Genomic DNA, 20,484 nt, shown 5'->3' with positions numbered 1-20,484 from the left:
GAATTCAGTTACAATCATTTGCCAAGTAAAAGGAACTTGCAAGAGGAATCTGCATTAAATATACACTTTCTCTAGTTCCTACCGGACCTCCAGCAGATCCTGCTCTGATCTTGCTCTTTACTTGTTTAATTTTTGTAAATGATGTGTAAAATTCATAAAAACCAGATCAATTTTATTCTTTAGGGACCATTATTTAAGGTGACTGCAATAGAGAAAAAACAAATAAAATGCCCACCTAAACTTTACATTCGCCATTCTGATTTTAATGATCAAGAAAGAGGGAAGAATTCATTTTCAGTAATTGTTATTGGTATTGCCTAAAGACACCAGTCTAATACTCTGCGGCTATATCGGAAATGCAGTTCCCCTCACAAGGGAAGTTTCAGAACTTCATAAAGATTAAAGAAATGTTGAAAGTATATATCATAATAAGGAACAAAAAGCGACAAGGAAAAAAAGAAGAATGAGTACAAGTGCTGGTCTAAAGCAAGATGAAGTCAAAGAGCTTTGTAATACTAATAATGCTTTCAACCAGCGGTTCTTATCCTGAGGTCTAAGAGCTAAAGAAGCTTATGAATCACGGAAAGCTATCCGTAAAGTTTTACATCTGTGTGTGAGCATATATGCCTCTTTTTAAGGAAGAGGTACGATAGTGTTCATTTGAATTAGCCTTTTAATGGGATTTGTGACCTAAGAGATTAAGAATCGCTATCTTTTACTCTTCCTCACCTTTTACTTTACCCATTGTTAATATTATAACAGACAATTCAACTAAGTATTTTTCCTCTGGCTTCTAGAGATCATTTTAAATATTTAAAACAACATAAAATTATTCTTTTATTCATTGGTAGATAGCTATTAATTCTTAATATAAATTTCATAGTTTTAAAATTAATCTAACTTTGAAAAGATAACACTTTTCTCTCCAGTATTTTTAGTACTAAACAGATCCTCTCTTATTGTTGATGGTCTAACTTACTAGTCTGAGTTTTTTAGATAATGCCCATCTAACAAAAATAAATAAATAATTTAAAGTACCAAGCAACATAAAATGAATATCTAAACAAACAGAAGACACTCACATTTATTCTGATTGGCTAAGTATAAGCATAATTTAAGTAGAATGAGGGGAAAAAATGCCATAGATAAGAGGAATTTTCATGAACTTTGTTTTACTAAACTTCTTAATAATTGAATGATATGGGGGAAATCAGAAGTTGGGGGGGTAACCATTAAAAACTAGAATATAAATTCAAGTTCTAAATGGCCCCATCTAAAAGGGACAATTGGAAAGCACTTTCTATATATCAAATAAATAAAATATGATGACAAATTATCCTGAGTTCCCAAAGATTTGTTTGCATTTTTGTCACCCTTACCCATAATTACAGCAGCAACCCAGGAACTGGGCTGACGGTTGCCACTATCTTTTTGTTGTGTGAAATTATTTCCACACTTGAAGGCTGCTAAAAAGACCCAGAAAAATATAAAAAGGGAAAATAGAGTTCAGGAAAATACATATGGAAAGTGAAAGGATAAAAGTTAAATACAACAGAGTAAAACAGATGACACTAATTATTTCTCTGTTGTTCTCACTTTCTATTTCCAACATGCTTTCTGGCTTCATGTGTTTCAAATTAAATGTGAGCACAATTTCAATGCATCATAATCACCACCATCACCACCAGCAAGAAAAAAATACTTAGAGTGGCCAAGAAGCAATTTAATTTATTGAGATGCAATAAAAATACTTTAAGAGAAACCGCAACAAAATAATCTATCATAGGCAAAAACTTCCTGTGCTGTTCAATTAAAATGACAGTAAATTAATTATGCAGATGCTCACCAAAAGGAACCGATTCTAAACATTTATTCAGCACCCAGTCCTGGTAAGGATCATGTAAGTGACGATAACAAGAAGCAGGAGAAGTAGCATATGGCCTCAAGAAGCTGAAAGAAGAGAGTCAAGGGAGGCCCTGGAGGCTCTGGCAGAGTCTTAGAGCAGCCCTGGGCTTTGGCAAAGTCACAGAGGATGGCTTTGCAGGCACAGAAACCTGGATTTCCTGAGAGCTGAATAGGTTTTCCACAACTGATTCTAAGCAAAGTTATAAGAAGCTGGCTTTATAAACTTATTACTTTACATTGAGATAACCCATATCATTCATTTGATGAGACACTGTCTCCTAATTTTAGAATTACAACTAGAACAAATAAAGCCAGATATTCTTAAAGAAAATTTTAATCAAGCTGGGTAGCTGTTTGAGTGGCCTGTGTAGTCATGATCTATTTTGGTTTCATAAAATATTTTGGCTATCCTAACTCAGAATCTCTTCCGTTTTGCCTTTTGGAAGATTTTTCTATACTTATGAAGACCAATTAACTCCTGAAGACCAAAAGATAATTCACTTGAGAATGTTACAGATTTATAAATGTAGTCATTACTTCCTAAGGACACAGCCTAGTTCCCTTGAAGTGGGGAAAACAAAATTTTAATCCCTGAGATGAGATATAGGAGATTGTTTTATCAATAAAGTATTTAGAAACTATCACTACTGGCTTTTTTCTGCAGATGGTTAATCTCACCCATATATGTGGTAAACTTTCAGAAATTTTAGCCTGAAATGATGCCTGCCTTGATTTTATCCCCAGATTCCCATGGTATCTTTCTGTAATTTTCAATGTACTGAATGAAGTACTGCATTTTCACACAGGAAAAGAATAGCAAATTAAGTTAAAAAACCTATGAGTTGGATCGAGTCATACAAAAACAATGACGACAAACATAATATGGACAGAAATCACACCACAGCTATCTAGTTCAGTACCATATTTGCACGGGTACCTTCAAGAACATTCTTTATAGATCTATGCTTCACTTCATTCTTCAAGAATAATTTACTCATCTATATGCCAGAAACTGTTCAATGTGCTAAGAACACAAAACTGAAAAAGGCAAACACTGTACTTTTGCTTTTAGAGAGTTTATAATCTAGTTGCAGATAGGGACAAGCCAGTGGACAATGACACCAGGATGACAGGTGTTGATATGGGAGAGTATATGGGGTGTTATAGGAGCACATACATTTCCAGATGTTCTTGAAAATTTATTTTTTCCAAGGAAAGAAAGACCTAATTACACCATCACCACCAACATCATCATTACCACAACCCTCATCATTTATTAGCCACAACTTATTGAATCCATGCTGTATTCCCAGTTCTATGTTAGGAGCCATATTACATCATTTTTCAGCTTTACTACAACTTTGTAAGATAGGTAATACACTTGTGAAAAAGGAAAAAAATAACAATCAGCTGTGACAGAGAGATAGCAGCTTATAGCTGGGGTGCAACTGGCGCTGGCACACGGACCACACTCTTCCCTATTAAATATAAAAGCGTTTACAGTAGTACACCAATATCAGACCAAGTCTGTGACCATGCCAAGTCCACAACCATGACTGAGCACAGACAAAAACAAGAACATCGTGCAAACACAACGGCTTCCATGAAAGGAGCCCCACAGAGAGGCTCACATGGTGAGAAACTGAGGCCCTGTGCCAAGAGGCAGCACCCACTACCCCCCTATGTGAGTGAGACATTGTGGAGGCGAGTTCCCCAACCTCAACCAACTTCAGCAACTGCAGCCCCACCAGCAAGTGGACTGTGAAACCGTGAGACCCTAAGCCAGGTCCATCCGTTCATCTGTTCCTGAATTCCTACCCCACAGAAACTGTGTGAGAGCGTGTTATCAGCAACAGGTCACGTGTAACATTAATATAATTGTCAATGAGTGTGTACTCTTCCAATGAAAACAAGTATAAGGGAGGTCGTATAATTAATATTAATACTGTGTTTCCCTTTAATTCTTAGGCTGTTTTCTTCTATTTCTTTGAACATATTTATGATAGCCACTTAAATCCAACATCTGAGCCCAATCAGGATCAGCTCCTATTAACTCATTTTCTCCCCCCTTGGGTCACACTTTCTTTTAATTCTCTGGACACAGCTACTTAAATCCGGCATCAGGGCTCACTTGGAATCAGTTTCCTGAGTATGAGTCATACTTCCCTGTTCCTTTGCACATCTAGTAGTTTTTGGTTGAAAAGCAGAATTGTGGATAATTTATTGTAGTGGATCTATTTTGTTTTTCTAAGGATTTTGTTGTTGTTATTCTACTAAGAAGTGAACTTGCTTGGACTCAGACTGAAATCTATCTCCCCCTCAGCGTGCAGCAGCTGGTGTCTCTGCTCAGTTGCTGATTTATTAGCCTGCCCCCTGAGGGTATCCCTGAGCCTGTGTAGTTCAGCAGGCAGATAAAGATTTGGGTGGATTTGATAGTCAGATTGGGGGGCTCATCCTCTCTGCGGTTACATTTGTTTCCAACGCTCCCCAGCCTAAATTTCCAGTTGCTCTGCCAGCCCTGAATTCTGCCCATTGATACAGAAATTCAATCAGGCTTTCGATTTTTGCCACCCAAGCTGTGTACACAGCTTGGGGAATATACTCTGTCAAAGGTGCAGCAAGTCTGCACATCTTGCCAGGAGCTCTGCCTTTCAAGGGTTCACCATCCCCCTAGTTTCATCAGTGTTTTTGCTGGATTCTCTTAGTCTCCCGTGCCCACATGTGCACACGTGTGTGTGTGTTTGGGGGTGGGGGTGGGTGTGTCTATACTTCATCCAGGGTCTTAGCCAGAGTTTATATGCACATCTTAGATCTCAGCCCTTCTGTGGCCCTCCTTCCAGAATGTGCTCCTTAAATTTCCATCTGCTCTCATCTCTGAACTCTGTCGTGGCCATCGTGAGCTGGGAAGAATGTCGTTTTCCACTGCCAGATCTAGGGGGATTTGGAGCACCCCCAGCAAGAAAGTCATGAATTCACAGTTCTTCCCAATCAGTAGCAGTTTTCCAACAGCAAACTCTGCTCGTATTTCTGTCCCGCTTTGGTCACCTTCCAGAACCTTCCAATAGTTTTTAATAATCCGGTCAGTGTTTGTCATTGTTACCTGCTGGAGGAACTGCCCGACCTCGTCAAGCAGCCATTACCTGAAGCCCACCCTGGACTATTTTAATAGCCTTATCCTGTCCTCCTGCTTCCACCCTCACCTCCTCCTCCCTCACCTTCTCCACAGAGAAGCCAGAGTCATCCCTCTGAGACATAAATCACACAGCATACCCCCTCATGAAGTCCTTGAAGAGCATTCCATTCCACTCGGAGTAAAAGCCAAGCCCTCAGTATGGTCTGCAAGTCCCACATGACGTTGCCTCAGGCCGCCACTCAAACCTCATCTCTGATCAATCTCACCTGGATGGCTCTGCTGGGCTCCCAGCACACCCAGCATGTTCCCACTTGGTGCCTGCTATTCACTTGGCCTGACACACTCTTCCCTCAGATAGACCATTTTTCACTTTCCCTTCCTGGAAAACGAGTGTGTGTGTGTGTGTGTGTGTGTGCACGTGTATACAGTTTTCTGGGTATCAACCTTCACTAAAACATAGGCTCCACATACGCAGGGATTTTATTGTGTTCAGTATCATAACAGTAGGGTCCAGAACAGGGCCTGGTAGGTAGAAGGCACTCAGTAAACGTTAGTCAAGTGAATGCATGAGTTAAGTGCTGCTCTTTGTTAGGCATTCCGCTTAACCCTTACCATGTATTTACTCACATAACTTTCAGACTGCCCCGTCAAGTAGGTACTATAATTATCCCCATTTTATGGATGAGGAACTGAGGCACAAAGAGTTGTAGCCCAAGCTAACCAAACGAGTAAGCGGTGAGGCCAGGACTTGAACCAGGCAGTCTGCAAAGCCCACTGCATTAGTCTGCTCAAGACGCCATACAAAATGCCACCGACTGGGTGGCTTATACAACAGAAATCTGTCACAGTCTGGAAACTGGAAGTGCAAAATCAAAGTGCTGGCAGAGCTAGCTGGTTCCCGGTGAAGCCCCTCTCCTTGGCTTGCAGACAACTGCCTTCTCACTGGGTCCTCACATAGTTTTCCTCTGTGTGCACCCTTCTGGCATTTCTTCCTCTTCTTATTGGATTAGGGCACCACCCTTTTGACCTCTTTTAACCTTAATTACCTCTTTAAAGACTATTTCCAAATATAGTCACATTGGGGGTTATGGCTTCGAATTATGAATTTGGGGGGACACACAATTCAAACCACAACACCCATAATTTATGCCCTTAAAATACAGTTATTTTCACCATCTTTCCTTTTTAATTGTGGAGAATTAAGATTGTTTTCTCTCTAGTTCTTTTTAGATGAACAGAGGAAAAGAAACTTTCAGGACTCTGACCAGGCCAGAATATGACCTGGCAAGAGAAATCTACTGAAATGGCTACACTGAGGATTTTCAGAAACAACTTGGTCTCATAAAATACCAAATGATTATGCCAAACATATGCTACTGTACTTTCACACACTGTGCATTAACTCAGTGCAGCTCTGGGAACTGTGTTTATTTGTAACTCCTCATATCAAGCTGGCAGAAAACCATACTTCTTGTGAGACCCTAATGGAAATCCATTTAGGTCTCCTTGCTGCTCCTTGAACACACCACGCCTGCTCCCACATCAGGGCCTCTGCGCTCCCTGTTCTCACTATCTGGAATGCTCTGCCTCCAGATAGCTTCATGACTCAATTTTCTCCTTATTTAGACTTTTTGTCCAGAGTTATTTCCATGAAGTTTTGCTAGGACAACCTATTTACAATTGCAAACATATCTTCCTCCTGCCCATCCCCTTATTTACTCCTCTCTTTGCTACTTGATTCTTCTCTGTGGCACTTTAAAAAAATTATTTCTATTCCCTCTAGAATGCAAGCAAGATGAAGATGCGGATTTTTATTTGCTTTATTTACTACTATTTCCCTAGCTCCTAAAAAAGTACTGGCACACAGCAGACACTAAGTAAATGTTCCCTGAATGAATGAATGAATGAACAAACTTCCCCAAGGTCACAGAGCTGGAAGAATTGGAATCTGTACCCTGTCTGACTAAACAGTATAAACATTAAGTGCTAAATTATACTTATAGAGAAACTAACAATTCTTTAATAAGATACAAGTCTGGTCAAAGAGCAAAAAATACTCTTCTCTGACACAAACAATAGACTTCATATAGTAATGGAGAAAATGTCCATATTTACATAATCTTTACATAAACAAAAATTAATATTCCTTACAAGCATACATTATAAAAAATTCATTATTTTTAATACTGGAGGTGGCAGACCATTTGTACAACTGAATATCTTGTATATAAAATTTGTCAGGGTCAGAGACATTTCAAAGGTGAATAATCTAGTCTAGATTCCATTATTGTTGAATTGACACAAAATTGGTTGTGTTTCCCAAAAGATGTATTTTATTCCTAGCTGAGAGGACAAATAAGTGGCATTATTCATTTATTTATTCGTCAAATATTTATCAACCACCTACTCTGACCAGGCACCATTCTAGGCACTAAAGATACAACAGTGAACAAAACAATTCTTACGTTCTTGAAGAGGAAACAATAAAAACAAAACAAAAAATAAGAAATGTATCCATGTCATAAAAATATCAGTTTTGATAATAAATGCCCTTTGTAATTCAATCTTAAATAATCCAGAAAAACCTTTATCACAGTGGTAAAGACCTCAGACTCTGTGGAGTCAGATGACCCAGGCTTGCATCTCCATTACAAGCTGTGCACCTAGTAAATTATCTCCTCAACTGGCAATTTCACAAATGGGGAAAACAGAACCCATCTTGCCAGACTAATGTAAATATTAAAAGAGAAAATATGCAAACAAACAATACACTGCAGGGAAAAACAGTAAATATCAATTAATCCTATTATTGTTATTATTAGGATATGTAAACAATCTAATTCTTCCATTGTATGAAGCCTAGGCTAAACCCATATGAAAGTCTTGGGCTTCATATTTCATTAGTTTCTTTTACTCTTTTGGAAGCCAGAATGAGTCATTCATTAACTCATTGAACAAATAGTCACTGAGTATTTAATTATGCATGCTAGGTATTTTACTAGGTGCTGGAATACAGCAGGGCAGACATGATCTTAAACTCTTTTGGAGTTTAAGTTGCCACGTTATCATAGGTATTAGGTATTATGAGAGTGGTGACCCAGCACTGGAGCCTACCCGGCGCTTTGGTGGGGCTAATGGCGGACTCTGGGAGGGCTCATGCCCAGGAGTACTTCCCAGGACTTCTGCTGCCAGTGTCCCCGTCCCCACGGTGAGCCACAGCCACCCCCCGCCTCTGCAGGAGACCCTCCAACACTAGCAGCTACCGGCGGGACCCTCATCCCCCGTTACTTTAGCACTGTGTCTGTAATACTGACCTGTATTACATTCTCAAACACTCGAAAGAATCCTACCACAGCTCATCCAACATGGTGGACTGCGGCCAGCGTGCGATGGTCACCCAGCACGGGAAGCCCATGTTTACCAAGGTGTGTACGGAAGGCAGACTGATCTTGGAGTTCACCTTTGATGATCTCATGAGAATAAAAACATGGCACTTTACCATTAGACAATACAGAGAGTTAGTCCCAAGGAGCATTCTTGCCATGCATGCACAAGGTCCTCAGGTCCTGGATCAGCTGTCCAAAAACATCACCAGGACGGGGCTAACAGATTTCACCGTCAACTACCTCAGGTTGTGTGTAATACTGGAGCCAATGCAGGAACTGATGTCCAGACATAAAACTTACAACCTCAGTCCACCAGACTGCCTGAAGACCTGCTTGTTTCAGAAGTGGGAGCGGACGGTGGCGCCGCCAGAACCCACAAGGCAACCGACAACGAAACAGACAAAAAGAAAAAATTCCACCAGCAGCACCTCCAGCAGCGGCACTGGGAACACTGACAACAGCACAGGCGGCAAGAAGAAGACGCCAGCTGCCAACCTGAGTCTGTCCAGTCAGGTACCTGGGCTAGGAGCGATCCTGAACTGCAGCCTCAACCCTGGGACGGATGGAGACCTGTGTCATTCAACAGCAGTGACCCCTTCTGGCCAACTTAAGGAGAAGCATTGAGACACCCTGAAGGAGTCACTTCCAGTCCTCCTCACAGGATGTGATGGTGGTAGGAGAGCCAACTCTGATGGGAGGTGAGTTTGGGGACGAGGACGAAAGGCTTATCACTAGATTAGAAAACACGCAGTATGATGCAGCCCACGGCATGGACGACGAGGAAGACTTCACCAGTTCACCCGCCCTGGGGAACTGCAGCCCATGGAACAGTGAACCTCCCACCACTCAAGAGACCAAATCAGAAAACCCCCCACCCCAAGCTTCCCAGTAAGACTGACCAGCTCCAGAATCCACTGTCCATAGCCCCTGTGAGTTACAATCACTATTTCAGATCCTTACTCACAGCAGAGAAAGGAAGAGACATTAAAACTTTTCCATGCAAATACCTATTTCTAAACCGCAGGGATCTGAGTTTCTTTCTTTTTTTTAATTGAGAGGATCGGTCCAAATAAACTTCCATGACCCCTCCCTGGAGGCCTTCACAGGTAACACAGATACTGGCAGTGATCGTAATTAAAATAAGAGCAAAAGCTAGGCTTGCTCCTGGCTCGGTTTTAACCACATTTGTTAATTTCATTCCCCCCGCCCCACCCAACCATCCAAAAAACGCCATATTGTCAATAAACTCTCAGTGCTCAGGATCTCATTCTATGCTGAACCCAACTACAGATAGACTTTTTAATATTGTAAAATAGTTTCTGCTTTTTGACTTGCATCTGAGAATTACTTGTTTCAGTAAAAAAAGAAAAGGAAAAAAATCCACTTTTGGAAAGTAATTTAAATGTACCTTTTTTTTCCCCCTTCACCTTTTCTTTCATTGGGTAACAGCTAAGAGGGCCCAGCAGGGTAATTTATGGCCAGGCTAATGTCAATTGGTCCTTGATCCTGAGTTGGTTCAATCGAGCCTGAGTGCTGAAACAAGAAATGTCTTTTTGTCATCAAAGACACCAAGGCTGATTTTTATGTAAAGAAAGGCACTTGGCTCCTTGAGAATGTAGGCGTTTGTAAAATTTCTGTTGATCCAAATATTTTCAAGCCATGTAATCCATTAATTTTGTGGGCAGTTTAATAAATCTGAAACTCTTTTGTGTTTTTTTTTTGTTGTATCTGAGTTGACTGTTGTTTCTTTTCATGGTATATTTCCTGTATAATATTTTGTAAAGCCCTAACCTGGTTCTTTTATGGGGACTTTTCTTTGGGAGCAATTCCAGTGTATTTATGTGAAACTTTATAAAAAAACTAATTTTCCATTTGCATATTAATGCGTTTCTCTATACGTGTAAGACAGTGGCTCCGTGTATTATAAAACAGCTGTATTTTATGTATGCTTTACTGTTAAGTGTGCCAATAATAAACTGTGTTAACGACCAAAAAAAAGAAGTGCCTAACTTTCCAACAATAAACAGTGACTTTAAAGAAACCACTATTTACCAAGATTTATCATAGGAAGGCCCGCTAGTGGTGCTTTGCCTTCAGAGAATGCTCAAGTGAATAAAGTTCACTAGCAAGGGCAAGGTTGGGACCGCCTGGAAACAAAGTAGAAGAAATCCCAGGATCCTGCTGGTGTCTTCTCATCATACTACTTCCAAAATGTACTTGCCTTAGTAAAATCTAAGTTTCAGTAGTAGATATTTTATAAACAGTTTTCAAAAGAGATAGCAAATATTCCCGGTCTTCACTACTACCACCCCAGCCCACAATCGTCTCATCTCTTCCTTGTATTACTGAAATGGCCTTCTAACTGGCCTCTCAGATTTGCCCTACTAGTCTGTTCTTCAAATAACTATCACAGTTATCTTTTCAAATGTAAAGTATATTAAAGCACTATATTGACTAAATGGCCCAAAGCTTTCTCATCCTACTTCAAACCCAGTATCCTTCCGAGGCCCAGAGGGCCCCGCACGATCCGGCTTTGCCTACTTCCCTGGCCGCACCTGCCACTGCCCGGCACCTGGCTTTAGCCACTCAGGCATCTGAACCTCAACCCGCCCCGCTCTTTCCTGCTCAGGGCCTCCGCGATTCCGTGGGCTTGAAATCCCTTCCTGCGGCTCACTGCAGGCCGGCGCCTTCTCATGCTCATGGCCAACCAGGTGAAAGCAGCCTCCTCACACAGTCGCTATCACAGTTGACTGGTTTTATTTTCTTCTTGGCCATAATCACCATTTGAAATGATCTTGATTGTTAGGTGTTGATTTAGCTTCTGCTGTGCTCCACGTGCAATCTATAAGTACTGTTCCCCTCCAGTTAAGAAACTGACTGTTGAATTACTAAATGAAGAAAGGTCCTAGCAATGCTTCTTGCTCTCTTTAAACTGTGGAAATACACAAGCACCCATGGAAGACGGGATTCGGGAGGAGCGTCCCGCCGCACGCCGCCAGGAAGCGGAGAAGGGGCTCTGCTCCCTACCAGGCAGCGCATCCTCGCCCCGCCAGTGCCAGCCCCGCCGCGTACCTGTTTCCGCTTGACTTCCGCTACGGGACACCACCCTTCACTGGGCGGGACGTCTCTCCGCCTTCCTGAACGCCCCGCCCACCAGCCATTCACCTGACCCGCTCTCGGCTTCCACCTGGAGGCGCGCCTCCGCGGGCTGGGCCTCCGCCTCCGCCTCCGCCGCCGATCTCAGCGCCGCCAGCACCGTCTCCGGGGGCAAGTCGACCACTTGCTCCCACACGGACTCCGTGTAGAAGTCCACCGTATGTGCACTGGAAATGGATAGGGCTTCCGTCAGGAACCGCAGCAGCCCCTGCAACTTGGCACGCAACGTGGACAGGTCCTGGGTCACCGGGAGCGGCCCAGAAGCCGCCATGACGCCCACCCTCCCGGGCTGTAGGTGGCGCAAACGTGGCCGCAAGGCAAGGGCTCAGTGGAAAGTGTAGGCCGGATAAGTAGAATTCCGATCTGGACTGTGGGTGGGCGGCTGATTGCTTCTGCCTGATGACGTATTTTTGACCGCGCCAGTTGTGTTTTTCTGGCGCCGCGGTTGGTGTGCCATGGCGCCGGTAAGGCATGCAGCAAGGGGGCAGAGAGGGAGCTTTGGGACGCGTGGCGAAGGAGTTTCACTGGTCGGATTCAGAAATAAGAATATGAAACGGAGGACGTGGCGACCTAATCATCCGCAAGCCTTCGCGGGGAGCGTTCGCGAGGGTATGTATGTAAGAAGGCAGCCTTTTACAAGTCCTCGGGCCTGCGAAATCTTAGGATACGCGATCCGCCCAAGCTGGGAAGGATTTAGGAACCAGACCGAGCCGTACTTGGGGCAGAGAAATCTATTCTTAAATCTGCTGAAGCCGTGGGCTTCTCAGAGTTCTGGATGGGAAGGCGAGGCAGTGTTGCTCTAAATCTTTCAACATTTTCCTCGACTTAATCCCATTTTTTAATGAGAACTCTTTTTCTCTACATTTTCCCCGTGAAACCGTAAGCAGAGAGAATCTATGAGTCCATTTGTGCATGTATTACGGTAAAGGATAGAAGGCGGGGCCGGAAATGTACTGCCCCACCCTCTTGCTGATGACAAATACCCCAGAGCCCTCCAGTCTTCTCTTACTGTGTTTATTTGCTTCGTTTTAGTTTGTGTTTTTCATTTTGTCTTGCTGTTTGTAAGTACTTTTAAAACCCATTTGGAATGTATAAATCTTAAATAAGTAGTTTTCTGATAATTGCTGTTGAGAAAGTCGTACACCGTCTTTCCTCGTTTGCGTTGAATTACTTTAGAAAATCAGTCGTAGAGTATTTTCTCTAATGTAAGGTAATAGATTTGAGGGTTTTTTCCCGCAGGTATTTAGTGAAGACCTAGGTTAAGTGTTTTAGATGAGTTAAGAAATCTGTTTGATTTGTGAATACAATAAGTTGGAGTTGTGCAACACTCTAGTCTTCTTTCCTTCTTTGAGATTCTTTAGTTCTGCACAATTACTGTTAGCCTGGTCTTTTTGCGAAGGACCAGTGTACTGTTTATTCCATTAGCTTAAACTTGTTTTCTTGAAATAACGTTTTAAAGCAAAACATAATGTAATTCTAGCATCTAAACGTGATGATGTAAAAAGTTTTTAATTTTAATTTAGCAACTACATTTTTCATGCAAATTATTTTCTCAGAAAGTAATTCATGACTGACATATTCTTCAACAGGACAAGGCTTTGCATTTCGAAGAAAACTAAAAATTCAGCAAAATTACAAGAAGCTGATATGGAGGGAAAAGAAGGCTCAAACCTCACGGGAATCCCAGTTCACAGATCGGTACCCTGATCATCTGAAACATCTCTATTTAGCTGAAGAGGAAAGACTCAGGAAGCAGCTTAGAAAAGCTGACCAGTCTTTGTTAGAACAAGTTGACCAGCCTCTGTCAGAAGAACAAGTTGATCAGCCTTTGGCAGAAGAGCAGTGTAGCACTGACCAGGCTTTGTCTGAAGAACATTGTAGCATTGAGCAGCCTCATGCAGAAGAACAATGTAGCGTAAGAATAAAGTATGTATTACCATCTTTTGAAATTCTTCATTGTAGATATAAGTAGGGTTTTAGGAAAGAGATTACAGAACAATTTCTGTAGTAATTGGGATTTTTCTTAAGGCATATTAGAAGTCACAGGTAATTATGTGAAAATATTTTCATGGAGGCTTTCATGTTAGCTTAAATGACTATAAATTAAGTCAGGTAGCCTTAATAGAAGAAGTAATGGAATGGGAATTAAGAGACCTGGGTTTTAGATTTCAGCCTCTCAAGTACATTTAACTTACTTGGACCATGGTTAACTCCTGTTATTAATGTATGTTTTTTAAAAAAATCTAATTTTTGAGAGGTATTATAGTGTAGTGCTTAACATCGTGGACTTTGGAGCTGGCTTTAATATGTTGGTGCCCAATGTCCTCTTCTCTAAAATGCAAATAATAAAAGTAAGTATGTAATTTATAGCTGCTATGTTGTACAACCCCAGAATGGATTATTTACAGACTATGGTATCTTAGACCTGTCTCAGATGTTGTGAAGATTAAATGAGTTCATTAATATAGGTGTTTAAAAAGGCATGTGATACATGGGAAGTGCTACATGAGTGTTAACTGCTACTACTACTGTTATTATTAACCTGGATTTTTTTTTCCCCCAGAGGACATAGACTTGGTTGCAATTAAAAAAACAAATAAAATGGAATAGAGACAAGTTGGTCAAAGAACTTTGGGATTAAAGTTCATGTACACCCACAAGGTCCTTCATAACGTCCTTCAAATTAATGCCTTTTTCAGTCTGTCATTTCTACCATTCATATGTGGTTTCCTGTTTTTAAACATTTTCAGATCTTTCAGAGCTTTCTATATTTTCCCTGGTTGAAATATTTCTCCAAGACTTTCCATTTACTATTTTCTATATCTTGAAAGCTGTAACAAAATTTCTAATATGTTATTTGGACATTTTACTAATAAAATTAATGTCCTCTTTCTTTCAAATTCTCTTCACCCCCACCCCTTAAGTTGCATTAGTGAGATTTGACTATACAAGTGCTATTTGACATAATTGTGTCATAATTTTGGTTATATTATTTTTAATACTTGTGATTTGTTTTCATTTATCTTGCAAAGTTCCATTACTATTCCAAAGAAAAATAAAAAGAAAACATCAAATCAAAAAGCACAGGAAGAGTATGAGCAGATACAAGCTAAGCGTGCTGCTAAGAGACAAGTAAGATCTACTTTTAAAATATTTAGATTCATGTGTCTTCATCCTAAGTGTATATGTAAGCTTTTCTTCTTAATATGGGGCACATAGTATGCCCTCTGTAAATATTTGCTGAGTAAATGAATAATCTGAGAAGAGCTGGAGAATTTCAACATTCAGATTCCTTGACTGTTTATATTACCCTTGAGAGGTGATAGTAGTAGTCAAGAATAGGATTTTAAAGGTACTGCTCATAGGTTAATAATATGAGCATCTGGGACAGTGTTTCTCAAGAGTAAGGTCCAGATAGTTGCATTTTTTTTAACAAGGGCCTCAAGAGATTATGCATAATAAAATTTGAGAACTACTAATTTTAAAAAAAGTAGATGATTTTCATAAATTTACATTAAAGAGTTGGTCTTGCTTATTAAAAACGTTACTAGATTAACTTAGCAAAAAGTTACCACACTTTGTTATCATTCAGAAACCCAAAATTATAACAGCCTTTTTCAAATGAGCAGAACAAAAGTATCCACAGCTTCAACAAAATTATTTTATTTGTGGTTAATTCTTGTTTATTATATTGAAGCTATATTAATCTATCACTTTAAAAAGGAGAGCACATCAATCAAAAATACCCCAAAGATGGCACTGACATATAATTTCTTTTATGTCTTAGCTTTACAAATTGTGTAATTAAGAAATCTGGAAGTTTAACATCTAAAATTCGTATGATTATTCTTAAACCGATGGCAGACTAGGGTAAAGCAGAAACATTTCTCCATGGAAAAACTGGACCTTTGTTTCATAGTTTGTTAAGATTATGCATATTTTTAACCAACCTTCTGATACCTGCCACCTTTGGAAATAGTATACCAGATGAAATATGGACCATTATACTGTAAAACATTTTACTAGTTCAAAAAAAACTTCCTTTATGTATATATAAATGTTACATCTTTGTAATCGTGAAAATTGAGCATCAGCCCCTTATCCGTAAGGTGAAGATAAATCCTAGCATAGAAAGTTTTAAAAGAATGGAATATGCTGTGACATATATGAAAGCACTTTGTTAATTATGTCACCATACAAATGTAAGGCTGTGTCATTTGGGGGCTATATGCGTTACAGGGGAAACTGAAAAACAGTTCACATATTGCATTATTTAAGAATTTTTAACTTATATTTAAGAATATTGTATTTCAAGTAGTGATTTTCAGGTCTATATAACTTCAAATTATTTTTCTTTAAACTCCAATGAATTTGAGTCTTTATCTTTGCAAATCAAATGAGCATGATAATTCTTAAATAATCAAAACCATAATACCTAGCACAATATTTTACATATATATAGTTTGTAGTCAATAAATGCTTCTTGAATTAAATCTGGATCAGATGGCAAATTTAAAAGAATACCAGATATTCTGGAAATGATTTGTGTTACATGGACTAGATAACCTCTAATGTCACTTCTGACTCTTCAGTGGATCTAATTAAATGTGAAACCATTAAATAAATGTGCCTTCTTTCTTCTGTGCTTTATTTGTATACAAATAATTAAAATTGTTTAATAACTTTACATTATTCTATGGCATAGCATGTATCATAGCGGCAGAGGGTACACTGCTGCACTTACGAGTAACACTTCACATTTTGCAAAATATAAGACAAACCTGAAGTTTTTGCATGGTGATAGCTATTTCAACAAAATTATTGAACAATATCTATTGTTTATTACTAATGAAAATTATACATGTTAATAATTTCAGGAATTTGAGAGGAGAAAACAAGAGAGAGAAGAAGCTCAAAGGCTCTACAAAAAGAAGAAAATGGAAGTGTTCAAAATATTGAACAAAAAGACTAAAAAGGGGCAACCAAACTTGAATTTACAAATGGAGTATCTTCTAAAAAAAATACAAGAAAAAAATTAGGTCAGACATGTTGCCTGATTAATCAAGTGTTAAAATATCTGCTGGCTATTGAGTTCTCTTGTATATGTACTGTCCCTCCTAACAGTTAACTAAATTTGTCAACACAGACTGGATTGCTAAGCTATACTCAATATAAAATGTCCAAATATGTTTGTTTTTCTAAAAGAAAGTTTTCTATATATATTATAGAAATTATATATGATTTGTTTGCTGCTATATATCATATTATATATGATTTATTTGCTGCTGAAGGAAGGTTGGCCTTAAAAACTGGAAGAGGGAACTTCCCTGGCAGTCCAGTGGTTAAGACTCCACGCTTCCACTGCAGGGGCCACAGGTTCCATCCATGGTTGGGGAACTAAGATCCCGAGTGCTGCTTGGTATGGCCAAAAAAAAAAAAAGGAACTGAAAGAACCTGCTATTTGAGCAACAGATTCAAGCATGTAATAACTTTTATACCATATGAAATTCAGATGAAATAAAGTGTTTGTTTTGAAAATAAGGGAGCAGAGCTTTCAACAAATCATTTCAATCAAATGTTTAAATTTAGCAATCAACTATTACGGTTTTGAAATTCCATAGTAATGGAATGGTGAAGGAGGCAGAGACTCCCCTTCGACTTTTTAATTTATTTTGAATTAAGTACATTTTATAGGGGGATGGTCTTTCCAGAAACCTGTAAGCAGGTTTATACCTTCAGCCCCCACCATATTATAGTGAGGTCTTTATAAAGCAGAGTTTGATATTTATAATCTTTTCCTTAAGTGGATGTACATAGCTTGCTAGTGTAATATTTTTTGAATGATGATGGTAAGGCAGCAGTGTCACAGCAGGAATTAAGCTTTCCAGATCCTGTGGGACCCTGTCATGTAAGAACATTGTTACTGGACCTTACCAGTGTTGTCTCTGTTGGTAGGTTTGTGAGCCAAAGGAAAGTACTGGAATACTGCTTCTCCTGCCTCCTTGCAATCACTGCAAAATGAGAAAGGCTTGGTTATCATCATTAAAACAAAAGAACTGCAAGAATACTCGTAAAACATAGCATAGTAAAGTGCAATCCTTTATAAGTGGTAACAGATGCAGCCCAATATTGCATTAAGGTTTTGGTAAGTCCTCCCGCTCTACTGAGCATTCTGCATTTAAAAAGTACGAGGAGGGAGACGCAAGAGGGAGGAGATATGGGGGTATATGTGTATGTATAGCTGATTCACTTTGTTATAAAGCAGAAACACACCATTGTAAAGCAATTATACTCCAATAAAGATGTTAAAATAAATAAGTAAATAAATAAATCATGCCAGTCATAAAATGCAGTGTAAAAGAGCAAATTCTGAATATAAAGAGATTTTGATTATGCTGGATAGGAAAGATCGGGACCACAAATGACACCTTGTGATTGGGACTGCACCACAGCAAGTCTATACCTTGCAAGATAGTATCAGTGTTTGTTTGAAATGCCAGAGAGAAGATACAGTGTGCCATGCTAAATGCATGGTGATAAATCTAACTTCTTGCTGAAAAATGTCTTCCAATTTATTTGAAGCGTGCAGGGCATGGACCCCTGACAATTGGCATAAACTGGTTGGCATTATGATGAGGCTGGAGCCATCCCCAGTTACCCTCCTTCCTACAGACCCATGAGTTTCTACTATAGAGTTTGTACTAGGAATTGTCTTTGACAATAACAACTACTGGGTTCTGGGAACATAATTTTGTCCAGGATAACTGCTGTGTAAATCTGGTGAGTGTGAGGCAAGTGTTACAATTACTTCGGATGTGCTATTCTTTGGACCTTTTAAAAATTGAGACACACCATAGACTTGATGTTGAATTAATATTAACTTTTGAGGAGCTGAATGAGCTACATCCGTTTCCAAGGAAAACACACAGGCTGCAGCTGCTGTAGGAATCCATCGAGGCATTAACATTGCTGGCTGTGAGTGAACAAAATAAGAAACTGGAAGGGACTTTAATTTAGTTGGACTTTTGCCTTATAAGGGCAAGAGAATTGGATTTTGGGTTTTGAGTTTTTTGCCTTTGGACATTAACTTGAAAGGTAATTTAATATATAGACTTTATTTTCTCCCTAGGAGTTTGAAAGGGAAATATTTATACTAAAATGTGGGACATCTGCATTTTACTGGCAGTTTAACACTGGGCTCTCTTTAAGTATTTGGATAATTGCCATTGAGAACACTTGATGGAGTCACCCATGGAGCTGAGAGCCTTACATCAGAGGTGCACACTTCATGGGCCTAGTGACCCTGGGTTTCACAAATAGATATATTGAGGTATAATCAATTGAACATACTTAAAATGTATAATTTGGTGAGTTTGGGCACACGTATACACTCATGAAACCAACACCACAATCACAAATCCATCACCGTTATCTCCAAAAGTTTCTTCATGGCCCTTTGTCATCAATCCTATCAGGGGCTCCCCAGATGGGTCCCTAGCAGCCACCGATCTGCTTTCTGTTACTATAGATAATTTGCGTTTTCAAAAATGTTATAAAATTGGAATTATCTGCTGGGTGCTCTTTTCTGTCTGGCTTCTTTCAGTCAGACGAATTTGAGATTCATCCGTGTTGTTGCATTTATCAATAGTTCCTTTTTATTGCTAAGTACTCTATGGTATGGATGCATCAGCATTTGTTTATCCATTTGCCTGTTGATTGACATTTGGGTTGTTTCTAGTTTGGGGCTCCCACAAATAAAGCTTCTATGAACATTGTGTATAGGTCTTTGTGTGGACATATGCTTTCATTTCTCTTGGGTAAATGCCTAGGAGGGAAATGGTTCCGTCACATGGTAGGTATAAAACATTCTAGGAAATGTGACATCTCTAAAGAGATTAAGGCACTGGAAAAGTGGCTACCTGCTGAAACTGAGAAAGGAGCTTGGTGAAGTCAAATTAGGGACCCAACAATGACACTCAAGATACAGCATTGTCTGCGTTGTATCTGTTTGTACGCAGGCCTTTCAATGCGGATGCTTCATTTTCTGTTTTAAATCTCACCACTTACCTCAACCTGTTCCTTGGAGTACTAATAAAATAACTGGGGAGGTTGTCTCCAAAAGACATTGAAATCTATGATCTTACTAGTCTTGCAACTTTTACTAATTTCCATTGTGTGCCTCTGCTCCAGCAAGCTTAATTGAGACTTGCTCTGTAACAGCATCATCAAATTAAAGGTGTGCCAGGTGGCACCACATCAGAACAACCCAAATTATAGCAGTTCATTCACATGTACCGTCCTCTCCGGTGCAATGTTAGATTCCTTCTACTCTTTGGATGAGACGTGAGTAGAATATTGACTCGACTGACGTGACTAGAATATTGGAAAATGACCTACTAAGATTCAAATGAATCCTTATAACCCCCCACTGAGGTCATCCCAGTATCCATTCAAACTTGAAGAAAGCTCAGGAATAAAATTCATTTCTCTGAGTATTAGAATAAGGATGGCCACATCTTAGTCTTTGCAAGACTCCCACACAGCCAGTTAAGAAGCCGATGAGAAAAGGCTACCCCTATTTGTTCAAGATCTCAAGGTGAGCTATAGAATTGTGATCCCTAGATTCCTGGTAGTTCCCAACACAAATATGCCCTGTCCTCTGTCCCTGAAAAAGTAAATATTTCACAGTGGTCAGTTTATATGCAGCTTTCCTTACTAGACACATAAAGACAGTTAATATTTGTTATTTTTGTGGGAAAATTAACAGTATATCTAGATGGTTATACCTCAGGGATTTACAGAATTCTCATCTTTCCTTCCATCTAAACAAGTCAGTCTAAACAAAAGGATTTAATTTTTCTTTGAGAGTTCATCCTTGTACAATATGTAGATTACTCTGCCCTC

General features: G+C 39.5%; 3 protein-coding genes across 4 annotated transcripts in view; 2 read left to right on the top strand and 1 right to left on the bottom strand.

The window, feature by feature from the left end:
* Positions 1-11,920, bottom strand: part of METTL25 (methyltransferase like 25) — a 139,311-nt gene extending 127,391 nt beyond the window's left edge. For both annotated transcript variants that reach the window (XM_068560361.1, XM_068560360.1), the window contains exon 1: positions 11,590-11,920. In XM_068560361.1, coding sequence (XP_068416462.1) covers positions 11,590-11,851 — 262 coding nt within the window. In that variant the 5' untranslated portion in view covers positions 11,852-11,920. The remainder of the gene's footprint in view (positions 1-11,589) is intronic.
* On the top strand, positions 8,389-9,316 carry LOC137774891 (LIM domain-binding protein 2-like). The gene is made up of 2 exons (XM_068560363.1): positions 8,389-8,937; positions 9,086-9,316. Exons 1-2 carry the CDS (start codon positions 8,404-8,406, stop codon positions 9,314-9,316), a joined length of 765 nt encoding a protein of 254 aa, XP_068416464.1. The 5' UTR covers positions 8,389-8,403.
* A 5-nt stretch (positions 11,921-11,925) lies between the features above and the next one.
* On the top strand, positions 11,926-19,361 carry CCDC59 (coiled-coil domain containing 59). The gene is made up of 4 exons (XM_068560362.1): positions 11,926-12,189; positions 13,170-13,506; positions 14,613-14,712; positions 16,458-19,361. The coding sequence occupies exons 1-4, from the start codon at positions 12,036-12,038 to the stop codon at positions 16,617-16,619; spliced, it is 753 nt and encodes a 250-aa protein (XP_068416463.1). The 5' UTR covers positions 11,926-12,035; the 3' UTR covers positions 16,620-19,361.
* The last annotated feature ends 1,123 nt before the right edge of the window (positions 19,362-20,484 follow it).

The sequence above is a fragment of the Eschrichtius robustus genome, chromosome 13 (genome assembly GCF_028021215.1).
Source record: "Eschrichtius robustus isolate mEscRob2 chromosome 13, mEscRob2.pri, whole genome shotgun sequence".
Classification (NCBI taxonomy): domain Eukaryota; kingdom Metazoa; phylum Chordata; class Mammalia; order Artiodactyla; family Eschrichtiidae; genus Eschrichtius; species Eschrichtius robustus.
This window is presented reverse-complemented; position numbering and strand designations above follow the sequence as displayed.

Bases quoted from the DNA above. Each gene is read 5' to 3' on its own strand.
- CCDC59 (XM_068560362.1), top strand. From the start codon at position 12,036: ATGGCGCCGGTAAGGCATGCAGCAAGGGGGCAGAGAGGGAGCTTTGGG. The intron at 12,190-13,169 runs GTATGTATGTAA...ATTCTTCAACAG, and splicing joins CGCGGGGAGCGTTCGCGAGG to GACAAGGCTTTGCATTTCGA. The intron at 14,713-16,457 runs GTAAGATCTACT...TAATAATTTCAG, and splicing joins AGCGTGCTGCTAAGAGACAA to GAATTTGAGAGGAGAAAACA.
- LOC137774891 (XM_068560363.1), top strand. From the start codon at position 8,404: ATGGTGGACTGCGGCCAGCGTGCGATGGTCACCCAGCACGGGAAGCCC. The intron at 8,938-9,085 runs GTACCTGGGCTA...TCCTCCTCACAG, and splicing joins ACCTGAGTCTGTCCAGTCAG to GATGTGATGGTGGTAGGAGA.